Here is a 15,367-nt window from a genome sequence, read left to right as displayed (position 1 = left end):
GAAGGGATTCCCTCCCTTCAATGTATTCTCTCTCTTTCCTCTGAGCCATCAGAGATGGCCCTGGCTGTAGAGTGGCCCACTCTGTATAGTGTCCTATGATTTGAGGCAGCACTGAGCAAACTCTCTCACATGCTCAGTTGGCTGGTTTTTGTTCACATGCTCAGAACCTAACTGATTGCATTATATGGGGTCAGGTTGGAATTTCCCCCCAGGTCATATTGGCAGTGACCTTGGGGATTTTTGCCTTCCTCTACAGCATGGGGAGTGGATCACTTGCTGGGATTATCTGGGCATCTCTCACTTAATCATTTCCTTGCCATTACAGGGGCCTTAGGCAGCACAGTCCCTCCTATTCTTCTATTCTCATAACAAATTTAGTCTCCTGTGGGCTATAATACTTAAGTCTAATTTTGGTTTCCAGGTTTGGTGTGAGAGTACTAGATGGTGTTTGTGGCCTGTGCCATACAGGCAGTCAGACCAGGTGATCTGGTGGTTCCTTCTAGCTTTAAACTCTTGACTCAAGTTTTGTGCAACTAAGAAGAACATAAGAATGGCTATACTGGGTCTGACCAGTAGTCCATCTACTGATATTCTGTCTAACAGTGACCAGTGCCAGATGCTTCAGAGGGAATGAACAGAATTATCGAGTGAGCCAACCCCCTTTGCCCAGCCATAGCTAGCAGGAGTCAGAGGTTTAGGAATAACCAAAGCATGGGGTTGAATCCTTGACCATCTTGGCTAATAGCCATTGATGGACCTCTTCTCAATGAGCTTATCTAATTCTTTTTTGAACCCAGTTATACTTTTAGTATTCACAAAATCCCCTGGCAATGAGTTCCACAAGTTGACTGTGTGTAGTATTTCCTCTGGTTTGTTTTAAACCTGGTGCCTATAAATTTCGTTAGGTCACCCCTCATTCTTGTGTTGTAAAGGGATAAACAACACTTTCTCCATAGCATTCATGATATCCCCCTCTTAGTCTTCTCTTTTCTAAAGATGAAGAGTCCCAGTCTTCTTACTCTCTCTTCATATGGTAGCTGTTCCATACCCCTAATCATTTTTGTTGCCATTCTACTTTTTCCCCCAACTCTAATTTTTTTTTCCTGGAGATGGGAAGACAGAACTGTATGCAATATTTAAGGTGTGGGTATACCATGGTTTTATATAGTGGCATTGTGATATTTTCTGTCTTATCTATCCCTTGCCTAATGGTTCCTAAAATTCTGTTTGACTGCCACTGTACAGTGAGCTGGTGTTTTCAAAGAATTATCCACAACAACTCCAAAATCTTTCTTGATTAGTATGAGCTTCTTTAAACCTCATAGTTTTGAATGTATAGTTGGGATTATATTTTGCATTGTGCCTAGTCACCCACTTTTGTGAGATCCCTTTGTAACTCTTCAGTCAGCTTTGGACTTCACAATCTTGAGTAATTTATCATTTACAGCTTTCCCACCTCACTGTTTATCCCCTTTCCAGATTGTTTATGAATATGTTGAACAACAGTGGTCTCAGTGCCGATTCTTGGGGGACCCTGCTATTTACCTCTCTCCATTGTGAAAATGGAACATTTATTCCTACCCTTTGTTTCCTGTCAGTTAATGATCCATAACAAGACCTTCCCTCTTATCCCATTACTGCTTACTTTGCTTAAGAGACTTTGACTTTCAGAAAACCTTTGACAAGGTCCGTCACCAAACACACTATATCCACTGGATCTCCTTTTCCCCGCTTGCTTATTAACACTCAAAAAATTCAAATCATATAAGGACACGTACAAAGCCTACTGCACACTTGCAGATTGGAGAATTATGAAGCCCTGTAGAATTACAAAGAGAAGAGGGAAGAGGCACAAAGCAAAACCTCCACCTTCTGAGGCGTCTCGCCTTCATTCTCCCTTCCCACTCCTATCTGTAGCCAATCACCAGAAAGTAGGTGGAACAAGAACCTATTTAAGGCTTTTGCCAGGGTATTGCCCATTCTTTTACTGTGTTGCATTCCAAAGGGAATTAGAACAGACAAGCCATGACAACCTACGTGGAACCGAGCACAAAAGCAAAGATGCTTATCCTGGGACTAGGAAACTGGCAGGTAATGATGAGACCCAACTACTCCGGCACCGTACACATAAAGGTTACAAACTAGCCTTGTTCTAAGCATGATGCAATGAAACTGCTACAGGTCATCAAGCCTGTTGCAGCTGTCTCACCAAGAGAATGCAACTCCTACCTGGAGCTTATGGTCTCTTGAAATTCTGCAGGTGTGACTGTTCAGTTACAGCTTTAAGTACTTGTCAAATCTTTTGAGAGTGAATGTGTGGTGGTTTATGTGGAGATTTGCCTTTGGATGCCCCTGAAAACTGCTTAATGTGATTTTTTTTACTATTCCATGTTAATCTGTTAAATTAATTCTAAGAATCTACTGTAATTAAAAATCAAACTGGATTTACAAATGGAACTTTGTACAAACTATTTGGATGTTGATTTATAAAGCACCCTATTTCTGCATGGTACTTTCCAAACAAAAAGGAACTGTAGTATCTCACATTGCTGCTTTGGGGTGCAGGAGAAGGTTTTTAAGAGCCTATTTAAGTTAATTTCCAAGAAGTAGGCAAAATGGACAAATCTCACAAAAAACTGCAACATTAGAAGATAAAAGATGTTCAGCCCCATGTTTTATTAAACCTCTGTAAAATGTTACATTGAGAATGAGCAGTGCCTGAAGGGGAAAAATATAGAAAGAATGTGTGTCAAAAGAGTTGTACTTATGTTTATACTTTAATTGCCCACCTCTGTGTGGGTCTAATCACAAAAGGTGTTAAGTGCCTTCAGCTCCCCTTGACTCCAGTGCTAATTGTGCATGCCCAGTATCTCTCAGGATAGACCCCCTTAACTCATTATTGCAAGCATGGGATTGTAACATGCTTTATCAGTGATGATTTGTGAAATCTTTGACAGGTTTGAGTGGTAGCTGTGTTAGTCTCTATCAAAGAGAATGAGGAGTACTTGTGGCATATCCGATGAAGTGGGTTTTAGCCCACAAAAGCTTGTGCCCAAATAAATTAGTCAGTCTCTCAGGTGCCACAAGTACTCCTCATTCTTCGTTGAAATCTTCGAATGAACCTGATAAGTGGGTCAGGCTGACTGGAAAGCTTTTTGGATGTAAGAAGCCCCTATCTAAATGCAATGAAAAATTCAATGTTTATTTCCACACAAATCACTAGGGTTATTTTGTCAAGATTATTCAGTATTAATGTTCCCACAGCAACCTCAACTGTATCTCTTTGTACTTACTGAGCAGAGGAGTTTCAATTTGAGTACAGCGTGACTATGTAAAGAAAGATCCTGTTGTAATGCAGGTACACAATGTAATATAATACAAGGGATTATTCTCTGAATGTCTCATTGCAGAGTTGTGTAACCAGGGAACAAATCGCCAATCCTGTCTCCCGCATTGCTCCACCAGCTAACACAATGAGAAGGATCACACGTTTTGCTTCTTCACAAAAAGCTTTGTCTTCCACACTGCACTTTAGTACAGCAGATCCTAGATCCTGTACAGCATATTGTATAGCAGTGGTTCTCAAACTTTTGTACTGGTGACCCCTTTCACATACCAAGCCTCTGAGTGCAACTCCCCCTTATAAATGAAAAACACTAATATTTATCACCATTAAAAATGCTGGAGGCAAAGCAGGGTTTGGGGTGGAGGTTGACAGCTCACAACCCCCCAAGTGGTCCCAAACTCCAGTTTGAGAACCCCATTGTATAGTGACTGACTGGGACAAGGGCACTCACCTCCTGACTGCTTCTTGTCAGCTGGTGTGGCACTTCAGTCTCTTTTCCCCCCTGCTCCTGGCACCCTTTGTAGATTGCTGACCTTGCTAGGCAGATCTTCAGTGGCTCAGCTCTCTGGCCAAGTACCACAGTCAAATGGATGAACCCCCTCCAGAGTAGCAAAGAGTTCAACAGTAAGCCCCCACCAAGGTCTTCAACCATGTCTTCAGGTCCTTTTTAATCCAGCCCTTTATTAGGGTTTACACCACTTTGCCACTGGCAGGACCTGGGCCCACCAAATACTCCAGGTCCAAACCCAAGGACCCTATAAACAGCAGTCACATACCCCTGCCTCCTTTAATTAATTCCCTGGGCCTCTTCCCACCTGGTCTCTTTACTGCCATCCATTACCTTAGGGCTAGAGCTCACAGGTCCTCTCACCCTCCGGGGTTTAAGCAAATACAGCCCATCAAGCTCCCTGAGGCCAAAGTTCCCTCTAGCCCCAGCCATGAACTGACCTATTCAGCCCCTGTAGCGTCTTTTATTTGAGACTGCTGGACTCTGATTGGCTACTTCTAGGCAGCCTCTCTAGGCAGCTCTAGGGGACCCACCTTTACTGCTCCTTCCTGGGGTGGGGTGGTGGTAGGATTGAGGGGCCTCCAGCAGGGGGCCACAAAGAGACTGGTACATCTTGGCATGCTGCCACTTTTACATATGCCAGCTAGCTTTCCCACGCTGCTGAAGGAGCTGCAATTAATGAATCTTATGCAAGAAATGAGATGAATTCAGGCTGTAAGAGTCATTCAAAAAGTAGATATTCACCATAAGGGATAACTGGTTCCTGCTTATTTTTCTACCCCATGCAAGAAGCCAGGTAGGGTTTTTTTTAAAAAGAGTAATAGAATTTAAGGCCAGAAGAGACCACCAGCTCATCTAATCTGACCTCCTGTATGTCACAGGCCACCAACATTACCCAGCGCCCCAACCAAGCAAGCAGCCTTTGATCAGTAGGACTCAGAACTATGTGCTTAAAAAAAGTGATCAGTGATTATATTGTTAATCTTATAATACATTAAATGTAGGAATGTGTAGCTCTGCTTTTGCTGCAAGTTCTTACTTGAGATGCCTCCCCTCTTTCCACTTGACTTGGTATAAGGTTGTCAAACAAATTTTCAGTGTTCTTTTCCAGCCAAGAAAGTTATGTGGTTTCATATTGATAATGAATCCTAAACTATGTGCCTTATCCAGAGAGTGGCACTTTCTATAATGTTTTGCATTGTATCTACATATGCCTCCTGTCCCATCTCCTCAATAGCAGATTTGTTTATGTCCAGGAGTCAAGAGGATTTCCAGTGATTATGTCTTTCCTCGTGTTTCCCAATACCCCACCTTAAAACTGGTTTCTCCTCTTTTTCTGTCTTGGCAAATTATAACTTAATTCCAGGTGTTGATTCCAAGTATCTCAACATCGATTCCTATGGTCAGTTTAGCAGAGCTCTTCAAAAGTTATCCTGTCAATTTCTCACTCTTAGAATGACTGGCTGCAAAGGAAATGTTAAGCAGGTGAATGAAGGTTTCCAACAGGGATGTGGAGAATCTCCTGGAGGGCATTCCTCGAATGAGACAGTGTCATGACCAGTAACTTTCAGCCAGGGAGGACTGGAGAATTCTTGTATCATGTTTTCCTTCCTCCACACTCTCAGTCTGATGTCTCCAGGAACATGTACTTACGTTGTAGGGAATGGGCTAAAGAATTCTTGCACAGTTTCCATGTACAGATCTTGGAGTCTGTTATTGTGTTTTCCAAACAAATGTTGAGCAATATGATTACCATACCTTACTTTGACTCCCATTCCTTGAGATTTGCCCCTTTCTTGCGCACCCTCTTGATCTACGTGATTGGCCATCTGGGCAGATTTCACCCTAAATAGATGCATATGGCATGGTACAGTCTTGTATCTATCTTGTCCTACCTGTCTATGGTATTTCTTGGGTGCCTATTACCATAATCTGTGAGTGCCAATCACAGGTGGCTTAAGACTCAAGGTTGTCACTGGTTGTTTTGTTCCATAAAGCACACTGAAAATGGGAATCAAATCCGGATCACTCAAATACTACTGGATTAATACTACATGATTTTAGGGGAGGATGAACCATTATCACACTGGAAAGCTGGAAATATTTTCCAGATATTTAAATTTCTGGCTTTCTCTTTTCATTTCAGTCCCCCATTGGGAAAGTGAGAGAGGCAGTGAAGTTTGCCATTGATGTTGGATACTGCCAGTTTGACTGTGCCTATGTGTACCAGAATGAAAATGAAATAGGGAATGCGATCCAAGAGAAAATTGAGGAGGGAGTTGTGACACGGGAGGACCTCTTTGTTGTCAGTAAGGGTAAGGTACTGCCTTGGTTCACCTGAGTCTAAGGGTCAGGTTGATGACTGGGAGGAAAAGAGACAAAGAACACATAATGCAAAGGGCAGGCTCCATGGAGTAAAGCTAGTCAGGAAATTAACCCCTTAATACTGTATCCACTATTTATTAATTTTGTTTTCTTTATTCCAGTAGTCAAGTAAAGGGGATGGAGGGAAGGAAAAAAGAAACTCTTAAAAATCCATGGTTGATTAGAATGCACTTTTCTGTGTACTCCTCTTTTGCCAGCAATAGAGCAGGAACTCAGCCTCTTCTTTCAGTGACCCTGAGGAAGAAAGCATGGCTACAATATTCTTGCTCATTCCTGCTGCAGGTTTGAATTTATTAACTCTTGTATGTTAGGTTTTCTCCCCAGCAGCAACAAGGGTAAGAAAAAGAAATTGTTTTCTACCTACTGGAAAACTTGTGAGTGGGTCTTCACCAATCTTGCATTTTTGCATTATTTTCTTTAATTGCTGACTTAACTGGTGATGTTTTACTATATTTTAATCTGGCAGAATCCTAATTTAGTCAAGTGTACTGCCAGTGACAAAATTAACTGCAATAATATACCCATCAATGCCACCTCCCCTATAGATGAATGGCATAATATTCCCAGACCTGCCTCTGGTAGGTGTGACATTCCCCTGTCTTTCTGGGGATATTTAATACTGTCATTTGCCTGTGAAGTCAACTTGCTTAGTTTTCTCTCTCTAGCTATGGTGCACATTTCATGAGAAATCCATGGTGAAGGGAGCATGCCAGAATACGCTTGCTGCACTGAAATTGGATTATTTGGACCTCTACCTGATGCACTGGCCCATGGAATTCAAGGTACTGTGACTTTAACTCTTCTAAGCCTTTCTGTCAGAGTCCTAGGGAGGCAATTTCCTCTTCTTAGCAGTCATGCCATAGTTATCTTCTAAGCAGGCAAAGAAGAGTAGACTTTCTTCAGAGTGTATTGGTGCCACTCCCAGGATCCTCCAGAAAGTAGTGCTGCCCTGGACTGGTAAGGCAGTAGCTATCTTGCAAGGTCATTCTTATGGTATGTCTATGCTGCAGCTGTGCTACTGTGACACTGTAATGTAGTCTTTTTGTCATTCTTATTTTCTTCCTTTTTCCAGCCCTTCTGGATTAGAGAGTAATTGATCCAAATCAAATCCAGGTGTCTTGGCTCATAATATCTAGTCATTTGGCTGTCTATAATATTCTACAATATTCCTGTCTGATGATGTCTATGTTCTGAATGCTTATCTATCTCTATCTTTACTGGAAAGATAGCTAAGTCCTCAGCTCCCTACTGCAGGACTGTTCTGTCAACCTCCAGAGAGCTCCTACAAGCTGACAGAAGCACTGATAAGCTTCTGTCCTTCCTCTGCTTGTAGTTGCAAGTCACACTGATTGGCATGGTGCCAGTCTGCTCATAAACCAATTACTTTAATTTTTTGCCCCTCAAAGCTCAAGTCAGGACACCCTGTATAAATCCACCTTCACTCACTTGCAGATTTAAAGAAAAACAAACAAAAAACCGCAATAGATAATTCAGCATGGACGATATCTATGTCTATCTTACAATGACAGGCCAGAGAAGAACTGTTTCCTGCAGATGAGAACAGCATGATCATTCCAAGTGACACAGATTTTCTGGACACATGGGAGGTGGGTTAACTGATTAATTGAGATTCCCTTTGTTTCTGTCAGAAATGCTATTAGATGAGGGTGGCAACAGGAACTGTGTGTGCTCAGCCAAGCCTTCAGGAGAAAGGAGAATGAGATAGTAAGTCACCAGATTTAGAAGGAACACTTGGGAATCTTGTCCTTTTCTCCATTCTGTCAGACAGGAAATTAATCAAGTCTTATTGGTGACTTACAGGAATAAAAAGGAAACTGCAGGCTGATACTAATGATAACAAGCACAAAAAGAAAACTGTTCTTAAAAGAGAATGTCTCTGCCTCCTAAAAGAAGGATGTAGTGGGCTATTTTTTGTGTATCCCCTTTCTCAGCTAGACTCTGGGATCTGCAAAACATGATGTATTTGGCAGGTCCAACTACCTGGTTTATCATTTGGTTTTGTGAAAGAAAATAGGCAAGTTAACAATAAGACCACGAACACTTTGTGCCATGTATGTCTACATGGGGAAACTGACTTGCATAACTTTTCTGGAATAATTCTGAAAGAAAAGTGACATTATTCCAGAATTATTACTCAGCTTTGTGAGCAGGCTAATTATTCTGGAATAAAATTACTTTTATTCTGGAATAGTGTGTTCACAGGGGGAGTTATTCCAGAATAGCTATGCCAGTCAATTTCCCTGTATAGATGAGCCCTTGGTTATATAGAATGTCTGATTTTCTTGTATCCTTAGGCTATGGAAAAGCTGGTGGATGCAGGATTGGCAAAATCCAATGGAATCTCCAACTTTAACTGTGAACAGATAAAGAGGCTCTTGAACAAACCTGATTTAAAATACAAACCAGTGAATAACCAGGTGGCTGCTTACAGACTCATTAGTGTTGGCAGAACAGTTGTCTGAAGGATGCTGCAGGTAGAAGATGTGACTTGAATGTGTGTCTGTGTATGTTTGAGAAGGGTGTAATTGGTTAATGGACAGAATGGACCATTTAATGAGTTTTTCTCTGATTCCTAAAAGTAGAGTTTTTCAAAACTTGGAATTTCCATCCTGTGGGAAATTCAGACATTTAACATTTTTTTTTGTACTAAATTCAAATTTCAAAATTGCTCACAGAATAAAATTTCTGAAAAAAATTTAGTTTCAGGTAAATTGAGACATTGTTTCTATTTTGATTTTTAATGTATTTTAATTTTTTTATTTTATATTATAAATTGATAATTGTTTTTTAAAATTGATATTCTAATTGCTAAATAGTATTCTAATTGTTAGTTTGCTTGGTAATTGGTATTCTAAATGGTTTGGTAACTAGTACTCTTTGCTATTCTAACTGATCATTTGTAATTGTTATTCTAATTGGTAACTGATCTGGTAATTGGTATAATATAAAAATAAAAAATAAAAAAATATAAAAATGTAAAATAAAAATTTTTGAAATAAAAAGTCATTCTGAAACAAAAAATTGAAATGTTCCATGGTGATAAGGTCAAAATGGAAATCCGAACATTTCAACCGCATTAAAAATAAAAAATACACAATTAGTGAACACCTGTGAAAAGCTGGTTTAGTTGCCCCCAATCAGTCACTCTGTGGCATATTACCGAGGGGAAGCAAGCTTAGCACAAGGTTGTGCTTAATCAACAATGAGATGGACGTTGTGTACAATAAGAAATTTTAGATCACAAGAAACTAAAAGTACAAAGCAAGTCAGTTCTTTAACTACTCCTTGCAGGAGGAGTACCTTTAGATAATTTAAAGTACAATAGAACCTCAAAGATATGAACACCAGAGTGATGGACTTACCAGTCAACTGGCCACCCTGTGAAACCTAAAGTCATCAATCAGGCAGTAGCGGAGACCAAAAAAAGACAAAAAGAACACCCCACCCCCCCCCAAACACCAGCAAATACTGTATTGCCTCCGGGCTTTAGCCCTGGGGCTCATGACTTCAGCCACTGGGTGGAGGGGAGGGGAGTTGGGGCTGCAGCCGTAGGGTGTGGGGGAGGGCGGCTGGGGACTTCTGACCCTCGGGAGCACCGGAGCTCAGGGCTTTAGACTGCGGGGAGCAGTGGGGCTTGGGGCTTCAGCCCTGTAACTCCATTCCCAGCTTCAGCCCTGAGTGAGTTGCCGGGGCTCTAGCTATGAGGGGAGCACCAGTTTCAGCCCCAGCATTTCCCCCCCATAGCTAAAGTCCCGATGCCTGGCAACTCCTGTGGGACTGAAGCTCTGATCCTTGATGCCCCCCACGAGGCTGAAGCCAGGAACAGAGAGGTGGGACTGAAGCCTCAAGCCCCAATGCTCCCCCCAGGTCTAAAGCCCTGAGCCCCGATGTTTCCAGAGAGCAGAAGCCCTGAGCCCCCTGCCAAGAGCCCTGATGGCCCCTAGGGTCAGAAACCCTGACCCCCATCCCCACCTTGAGCCTGTAGCCCCAACTCCCCGGTGACTGAAGTCTGTAATGTTTTGTTCAGAGTTAACATTTCAGAGTTATGGACAGCCTCCATTTCTGAGGTGTCTGTAACTCTAAGGTTCTACTATATATTGACTAGTTCCAAAAGAAGCTATCTTCTGGAGGTTAGTGGGGATATATTCTATGGAGAAGCTTGTGCTATTATATATCTTTCAGTAAGTCACCACAGTGTCTGTACTCTGAAAAGCAGTAGTACAGTCTGCCTCTGCGTAAACTTAGTGTTCATGCTTGTAGATCGAGAGCCACCCACACCTTCCTCAGGAAGAGCTGGTTAAGTATTGCCAGTCCCAAGGGATTGCTGTCACTGCATACTGTCCCCTTGGAGCTCCTAACTGGCTTTGGTAAGAATGTTTTCTGTATCTTGTTTTTCTTTTTAGGAGTGATTTCAATAAACTAATATTTGTATATTACCATAGCTGGATGAAATAAAAATGAAGAAAATTGATAAATTATTGTAGATTACAAAACCTCAAAATTTCTCTTAAATCTGCACAATTACATAGAAACCATTAATCTCTTATTGGATTAATGTGTGGGACTCAGTCTAACTGAATTTATGTATTTTAATAGAAAAACAAGCAATCATTTTGTGAACTGGTGAAGAAAATTCTTAGCTGAATTCTGATAAATTTATTTAACATTCTTTAACAACTTAATGAAAGATTACAAAATCATAATCAAACACCTGTCATGAAAACATCAGTTTCATGCATTCATTGTAACAAACATATGATGAGCTTGAGATTGTCTCTGGTTCTAATCTTCAAACCCGCTAGACTACCTCAGAGACATCCACTCTCCATCCATTACCTACAAGGGAAACTGGGATCATGAAGGATGAAATTCTTGGGAGTCAGAGGGAAGGAATTCTCGGTGCTAAATCCTAGACTATAGAACATCTTATTGGAGTATATTGGAACAAGCTATATCTAACTTCTATGCAAAACTCAGCTATTCACAGATGCCTACTCATGATAAAATAATGTGAAGAATGATGTTTGGAGGGAAAGGAGCAATGCGATGGGGTGAATTAAAGTATGCCATACATTCTTTTGTTCCTAAATTACCAACTATCTTATGAACCCTATGATGTTTAGTGGTGGAAAAACACAATTATCTTTTCCATCAAAGTGTCTACTCTTTATTTTTGTTGGCCCAAGTCTGAGGACTTTTTCCTCTTGGAAGATTAGGGAAATTGCAGCTAAGTATAGCAAAACCTCAGCTCAGGTACAGACTCATTGTACAACAGTTTTTTCCTTTCTAAAGTGTCATCCTCTTATGCTGGCTAACATCTTTCACAAAGGAGTTGTGCCCAATTCTGCTCCCTGTTATGTTTCCTTTGTAGCATGTTGCTTTAAATATTTGTTTTTAATATGACTGCATTACTGAAGGGATGGGGAAAGATTACTGACCACTAAACTGTGTGAAATTGAGGGCATTAGCTAGAAAGGGGTAGCTACATCTTTCATATGCATCACCATTAGTCAATCTTTTCAGTCAGTGGCAGTCAATAGTTGCCATCTTGGTTTCATGAATACTAGTAATAAATGACTATGTGCAAAAATTAGGGTGGCTCTGCTACATTGTTTCCTCCTGTGGTAACTCTTTGATCTAGGGGATTTATTCACTATTGAATGTGAAGGTAGGCATGGCATTGTCTTCTGAATTTGCCACATTTCTGATTTGTTGCTGTAGGTTCTGATCCAGTTCCACATCCAAAGAAATGTGAGTGTAATTCCCAAGTCTGTCACTCCACATCGCATTGAGGAGAATTTTAAGGTAATGTTGCAGATAAGATACTTATAGGTCCTGTTGCAAGTTTATACAGGAAACCTGCTTTACTTTACCAATATCACTGTTTTCCCTTATATTTAGAACAGGAAATAACTGGGGTCTCTCAGATATGACTATATGATAACATGGTAAATGCTGAAGTTTTTTTTGAAATGGCAACCACTCAGCTTACTTCATTAGAACAGCCAGCAAATAAATAAATGTGAAACCAAATCCTCCCTCTGGAAGAGGTGACCTAACAGTTTGATTTAAAATTCTATTAGTGAGTTGCCTGATTACATATACTACTTTGTTTCAAAAAATGGTCTCTCTCTCTCCAGCATCATGTCAGTTCAATTCTAGACCATTCCAAAACACCTGAATCCCTTTGTTTAATGTACATGATTTCCCCATACTCAGTTGATTCTTCTAGGCTCCGATAACCACATAACAACTAAGAATTTGGAAACAACTAAAATAAATAGAATTCTCATTAACGCTGTCACCTCTTTGAGGTAACACCCACATATCTGAAGCTAAATCAGTCACTCATACCTACAACAATTCTTAAGTACTAACACAGGCTACACTGTGGTTACCACTAATGAAGGGCCAAACACTGCAGTACGTATACTAAAGTAAATATCCCACTGAACACAAGAGAGATGGCCCGAGTAATGGTTTGGAGGATCAGGCCATGCAAACATATCTTTCCTTCCTCTGAATTATCCCTCATTTGTAAACATTTGAAAGTCTACCTGAACTATCTTTTTCAGCAAAATAAAATAAAAATTGATCTGATCAGTGAGTTGACTGGTTAGTGACATCCTAAATTATAATATAAGAACCTAGTGGGTAGAATCATGCCGTTTTGTATTGTAGAGCGGTTTTCATAATTCAAGGCCAAAATTTGGAACATGGCACTAATAATTCAGCATATAAATTAAGTGACCTGATACTCACAGGTGCTGAGCACTGGCAGAGACATCACAAGTCCCTTTGACTAAATTAAGAGTTGAAACTGTGAAAATCAGGCAACTTAATTTATATGCCTGTCTTTAGGTACCCCACATTTAAAATTTTGGTTCATATATTTTATTGCCCACTCAGAAATGTGGGCATTCATTGTAACATTTGCTCATGAAGTTTTGTTCCTTCTGTCACCTAAACAACTATAATGCATTCTTCCTCATCTCTGCAGTATCCTTACCTGGAAGCCACTTAAACTTACCTCTTGTACATCTTATTTTGTGTGTCTGACTCTCTCACTCTCCTTTTAAGGTGTTTGACTTTGAAATAACTAAAGAGGAGATGGAAACCATCCTCCGCTATAAGAGGAGATGTAGAATCTGCCCCATAAGCATGTGGGTGTCTCTTCTCATCTAGCAGAATGCATGGCAAATACACATTTATTACAGTACATTCATATCCTCATTTTTAAATGGTGAGTAGGAAACTGAACAATGGACCTCTAACAAAATGTCATATTCAAAGCCATTGAAATCCCATGCTAGCATTCACTAGAATACTAGTCAGTTTGCGCCCTTTTGCAGAATTGTGATTTATACAGGATTTATCATGTTAAAATAGCTTTTAATATGTAGATGTCAAGCTACTATGAGCTAAACATGTGTTAGCAAATTAAAATAGACTTACAGCTCCAAAATAGATAGGCTTCAGATTTCTCTGTGTGTGTGTGTGATTTTTTTTTTTTTTTGCTATTCATCTGACTAAAAGATGTTCAGTGTAAAATTACAATTCAGAAATCAATGTTCTACTAAATCAGCTTATCCTTGTAAGTTAGTAAGTCAAGAAAAGAGAGGTCATGTACTACCTACACCGAAATTATTAATGTAGGGTCTGTATTGTAGAGTGGTTGGACCCTGACATTTAAAATCTATTCCTAGCTCTGCTATTTATTCTCTTTTCCCAATGTAACAATCTGTGAAGTGACTACTACAGCCATACTGTACATCAGATATGTGTGGCTTAATACTGCAAAGAAATGTGATAGCCTCAGATGAGGTGTGCTAAATAATTGAGAAATATATTCCTTCTGACATCAAGATCATAATGTAAAATCTGAAACAGTTACAAATCTACAGGGGAAAAGTACCTTTTGACTGACAGGAGTTCAAGCCTGCCTATTTAAATGACAGAATACTCAAATCCTCTATTGATTACAAAAAGCAGAGCGTTAACATGAATTATCCGGTATAAGTTAGGACAGTGAGGGAGGCTGGATAAACACTTTAAATGTCCACTATAATTAGAGATTATGCACATTTCAAACTCCTCTCTTTAACCTTGAGACTGCATCAGTGCTGACCCTTGTAGTGTTCACTGTAAGAACTTTAGAATAACTCACTCTTTCTTTCTTTAGGTGCACAAATCACAAGGACTATACTTTCAGAGAAGATTAAACCGGGCATTGTCTTGACATTCTTCAGGGCTTAGAATGATTGTATTCTGCTGATCCTTTAGTCTGGTTAGCTGAACTGATGAGCATGTTCATGTGCACTATACAATTATGGCACCATTTAATCACCAGTGTAAATGTATTATGTACTGCCTGCTGGCAGAGGAGATACAGAAAGCTTGAAGGATAAAGCCTGAAGACAGTCCAATTTGCTGCCCTTACATCTACTATAACTACTGTAGTCCTTTAGCTGTCTGAGATTTTGTTTTTACAATATAAATGCATGTTTTCTCCTTTAGTAAAATTTATTCCACAGGCTGTTAGTAATGAAACAGGTAAACAAGTCTTAATAATCATTGACCTACAGGCCTTGTGAACAAGTTTCTAGCAATTAAACTAAACAGTTCTTGTAGCCGTATTAACAGAATGCTCATGGCATTTGGACTCATTACTATAGTAAGAGAATCTTGTGCACTAGCATTAAGTCACCTAGTCCAGCATTAAAACCTAATTTAATCTAAGAAGATATGTTGACATCTAAATACATAGGCATAAGACAGCTCATTCAGTTTCAAGAAGCCTTCACGAGATAAGTGGATGTAAATTCTTTGTTGCTATAATTTCATTTAATGCAAGGGAGTGGAACAGTTAGACTTTAAGATGTTTAGATTAGACTACTTTACTGTGTATTTATACATAGGGCCCTAACAAATTCACGGCCATGAAAAATGTGTCAGTCTGTGAAATTTGGTCTTTTATGTGCTTTTGCTCTATATCACACAGAGTTCATGGGGGGGAGACCCATGTTTCTCAAATTGGGGGTCCTGACCTGAAAGGGAGTTGCAGGAGGGGGTCAGAAGATTATTTTAAGGGGATTGTGGTATTGCCA

At 40.1% G+C, this 15,367-nt stretch overlaps 1 protein-coding gene across 1 annotated transcript; it reads left to right on the top strand.

Annotated features, from left to right (window-relative positions):
- The first annotated feature begins 2,025 nt into the window (after positions 1-2,025).
- Positions 2,026-14,482, top strand: LOC140901192 (aldo-keto reductase family 1 member B1-like). Its single transcript, XM_073319591.1, has 10 exons — positions 2,026-2,091; positions 6,001-6,174; positions 6,905-7,021; positions 7,769-7,846; positions 8,555-8,677; positions 10,521-10,627; positions 11,453-11,513; positions 11,982-12,065; positions 13,341-13,423; positions 14,443-14,482. The coding sequence occupies exons 1-10, from the start codon at positions 2,026-2,028 to the stop codon at positions 14,480-14,482; spliced, it is 933 nt and encodes a 310-aa protein (XP_073175692.1).
- Positions 14,483-15,367: the final 885 nt, after the last annotated feature.

The sequence above is a fragment of the Lepidochelys kempii genome, chromosome 1, assembly GCF_965140265.1.
Source record: "Lepidochelys kempii isolate rLepKem1 chromosome 1, rLepKem1.hap2, whole genome shotgun sequence".
NCBI lineage: Eukaryota > Metazoa > Chordata > Testudines > Cheloniidae > Lepidochelys > Lepidochelys kempii.
The sequence above is the reverse complement of the archived record's forward strand: the minus strand, read 5'-3'. Positions and strand labels throughout refer to the sequence as shown.

Bases quoted from the DNA above. Each gene is read 5' to 3' on its own strand.
- LOC140901192 (XM_073319591.1), top strand. From the start codon at position 2,026: ATGACAACCTACGTGGAACCGAGCACAAAAGCAAAGATGCTTATCCTG. The intron at 6,175-6,904 runs GTACTGCCTTGG...TTCTCTCTCTAG, and splicing joins TTGTTGTCAGTAAGGGTAAG to CTATGGTGCACATTTCATGA. The intron at 7,847-8,554 runs GTGGGTTAACTG...TTGTATCCTTAG, and splicing joins ATTTTCTGGACACATGGGAG to GCTATGGAAAAGCTGGTGGA.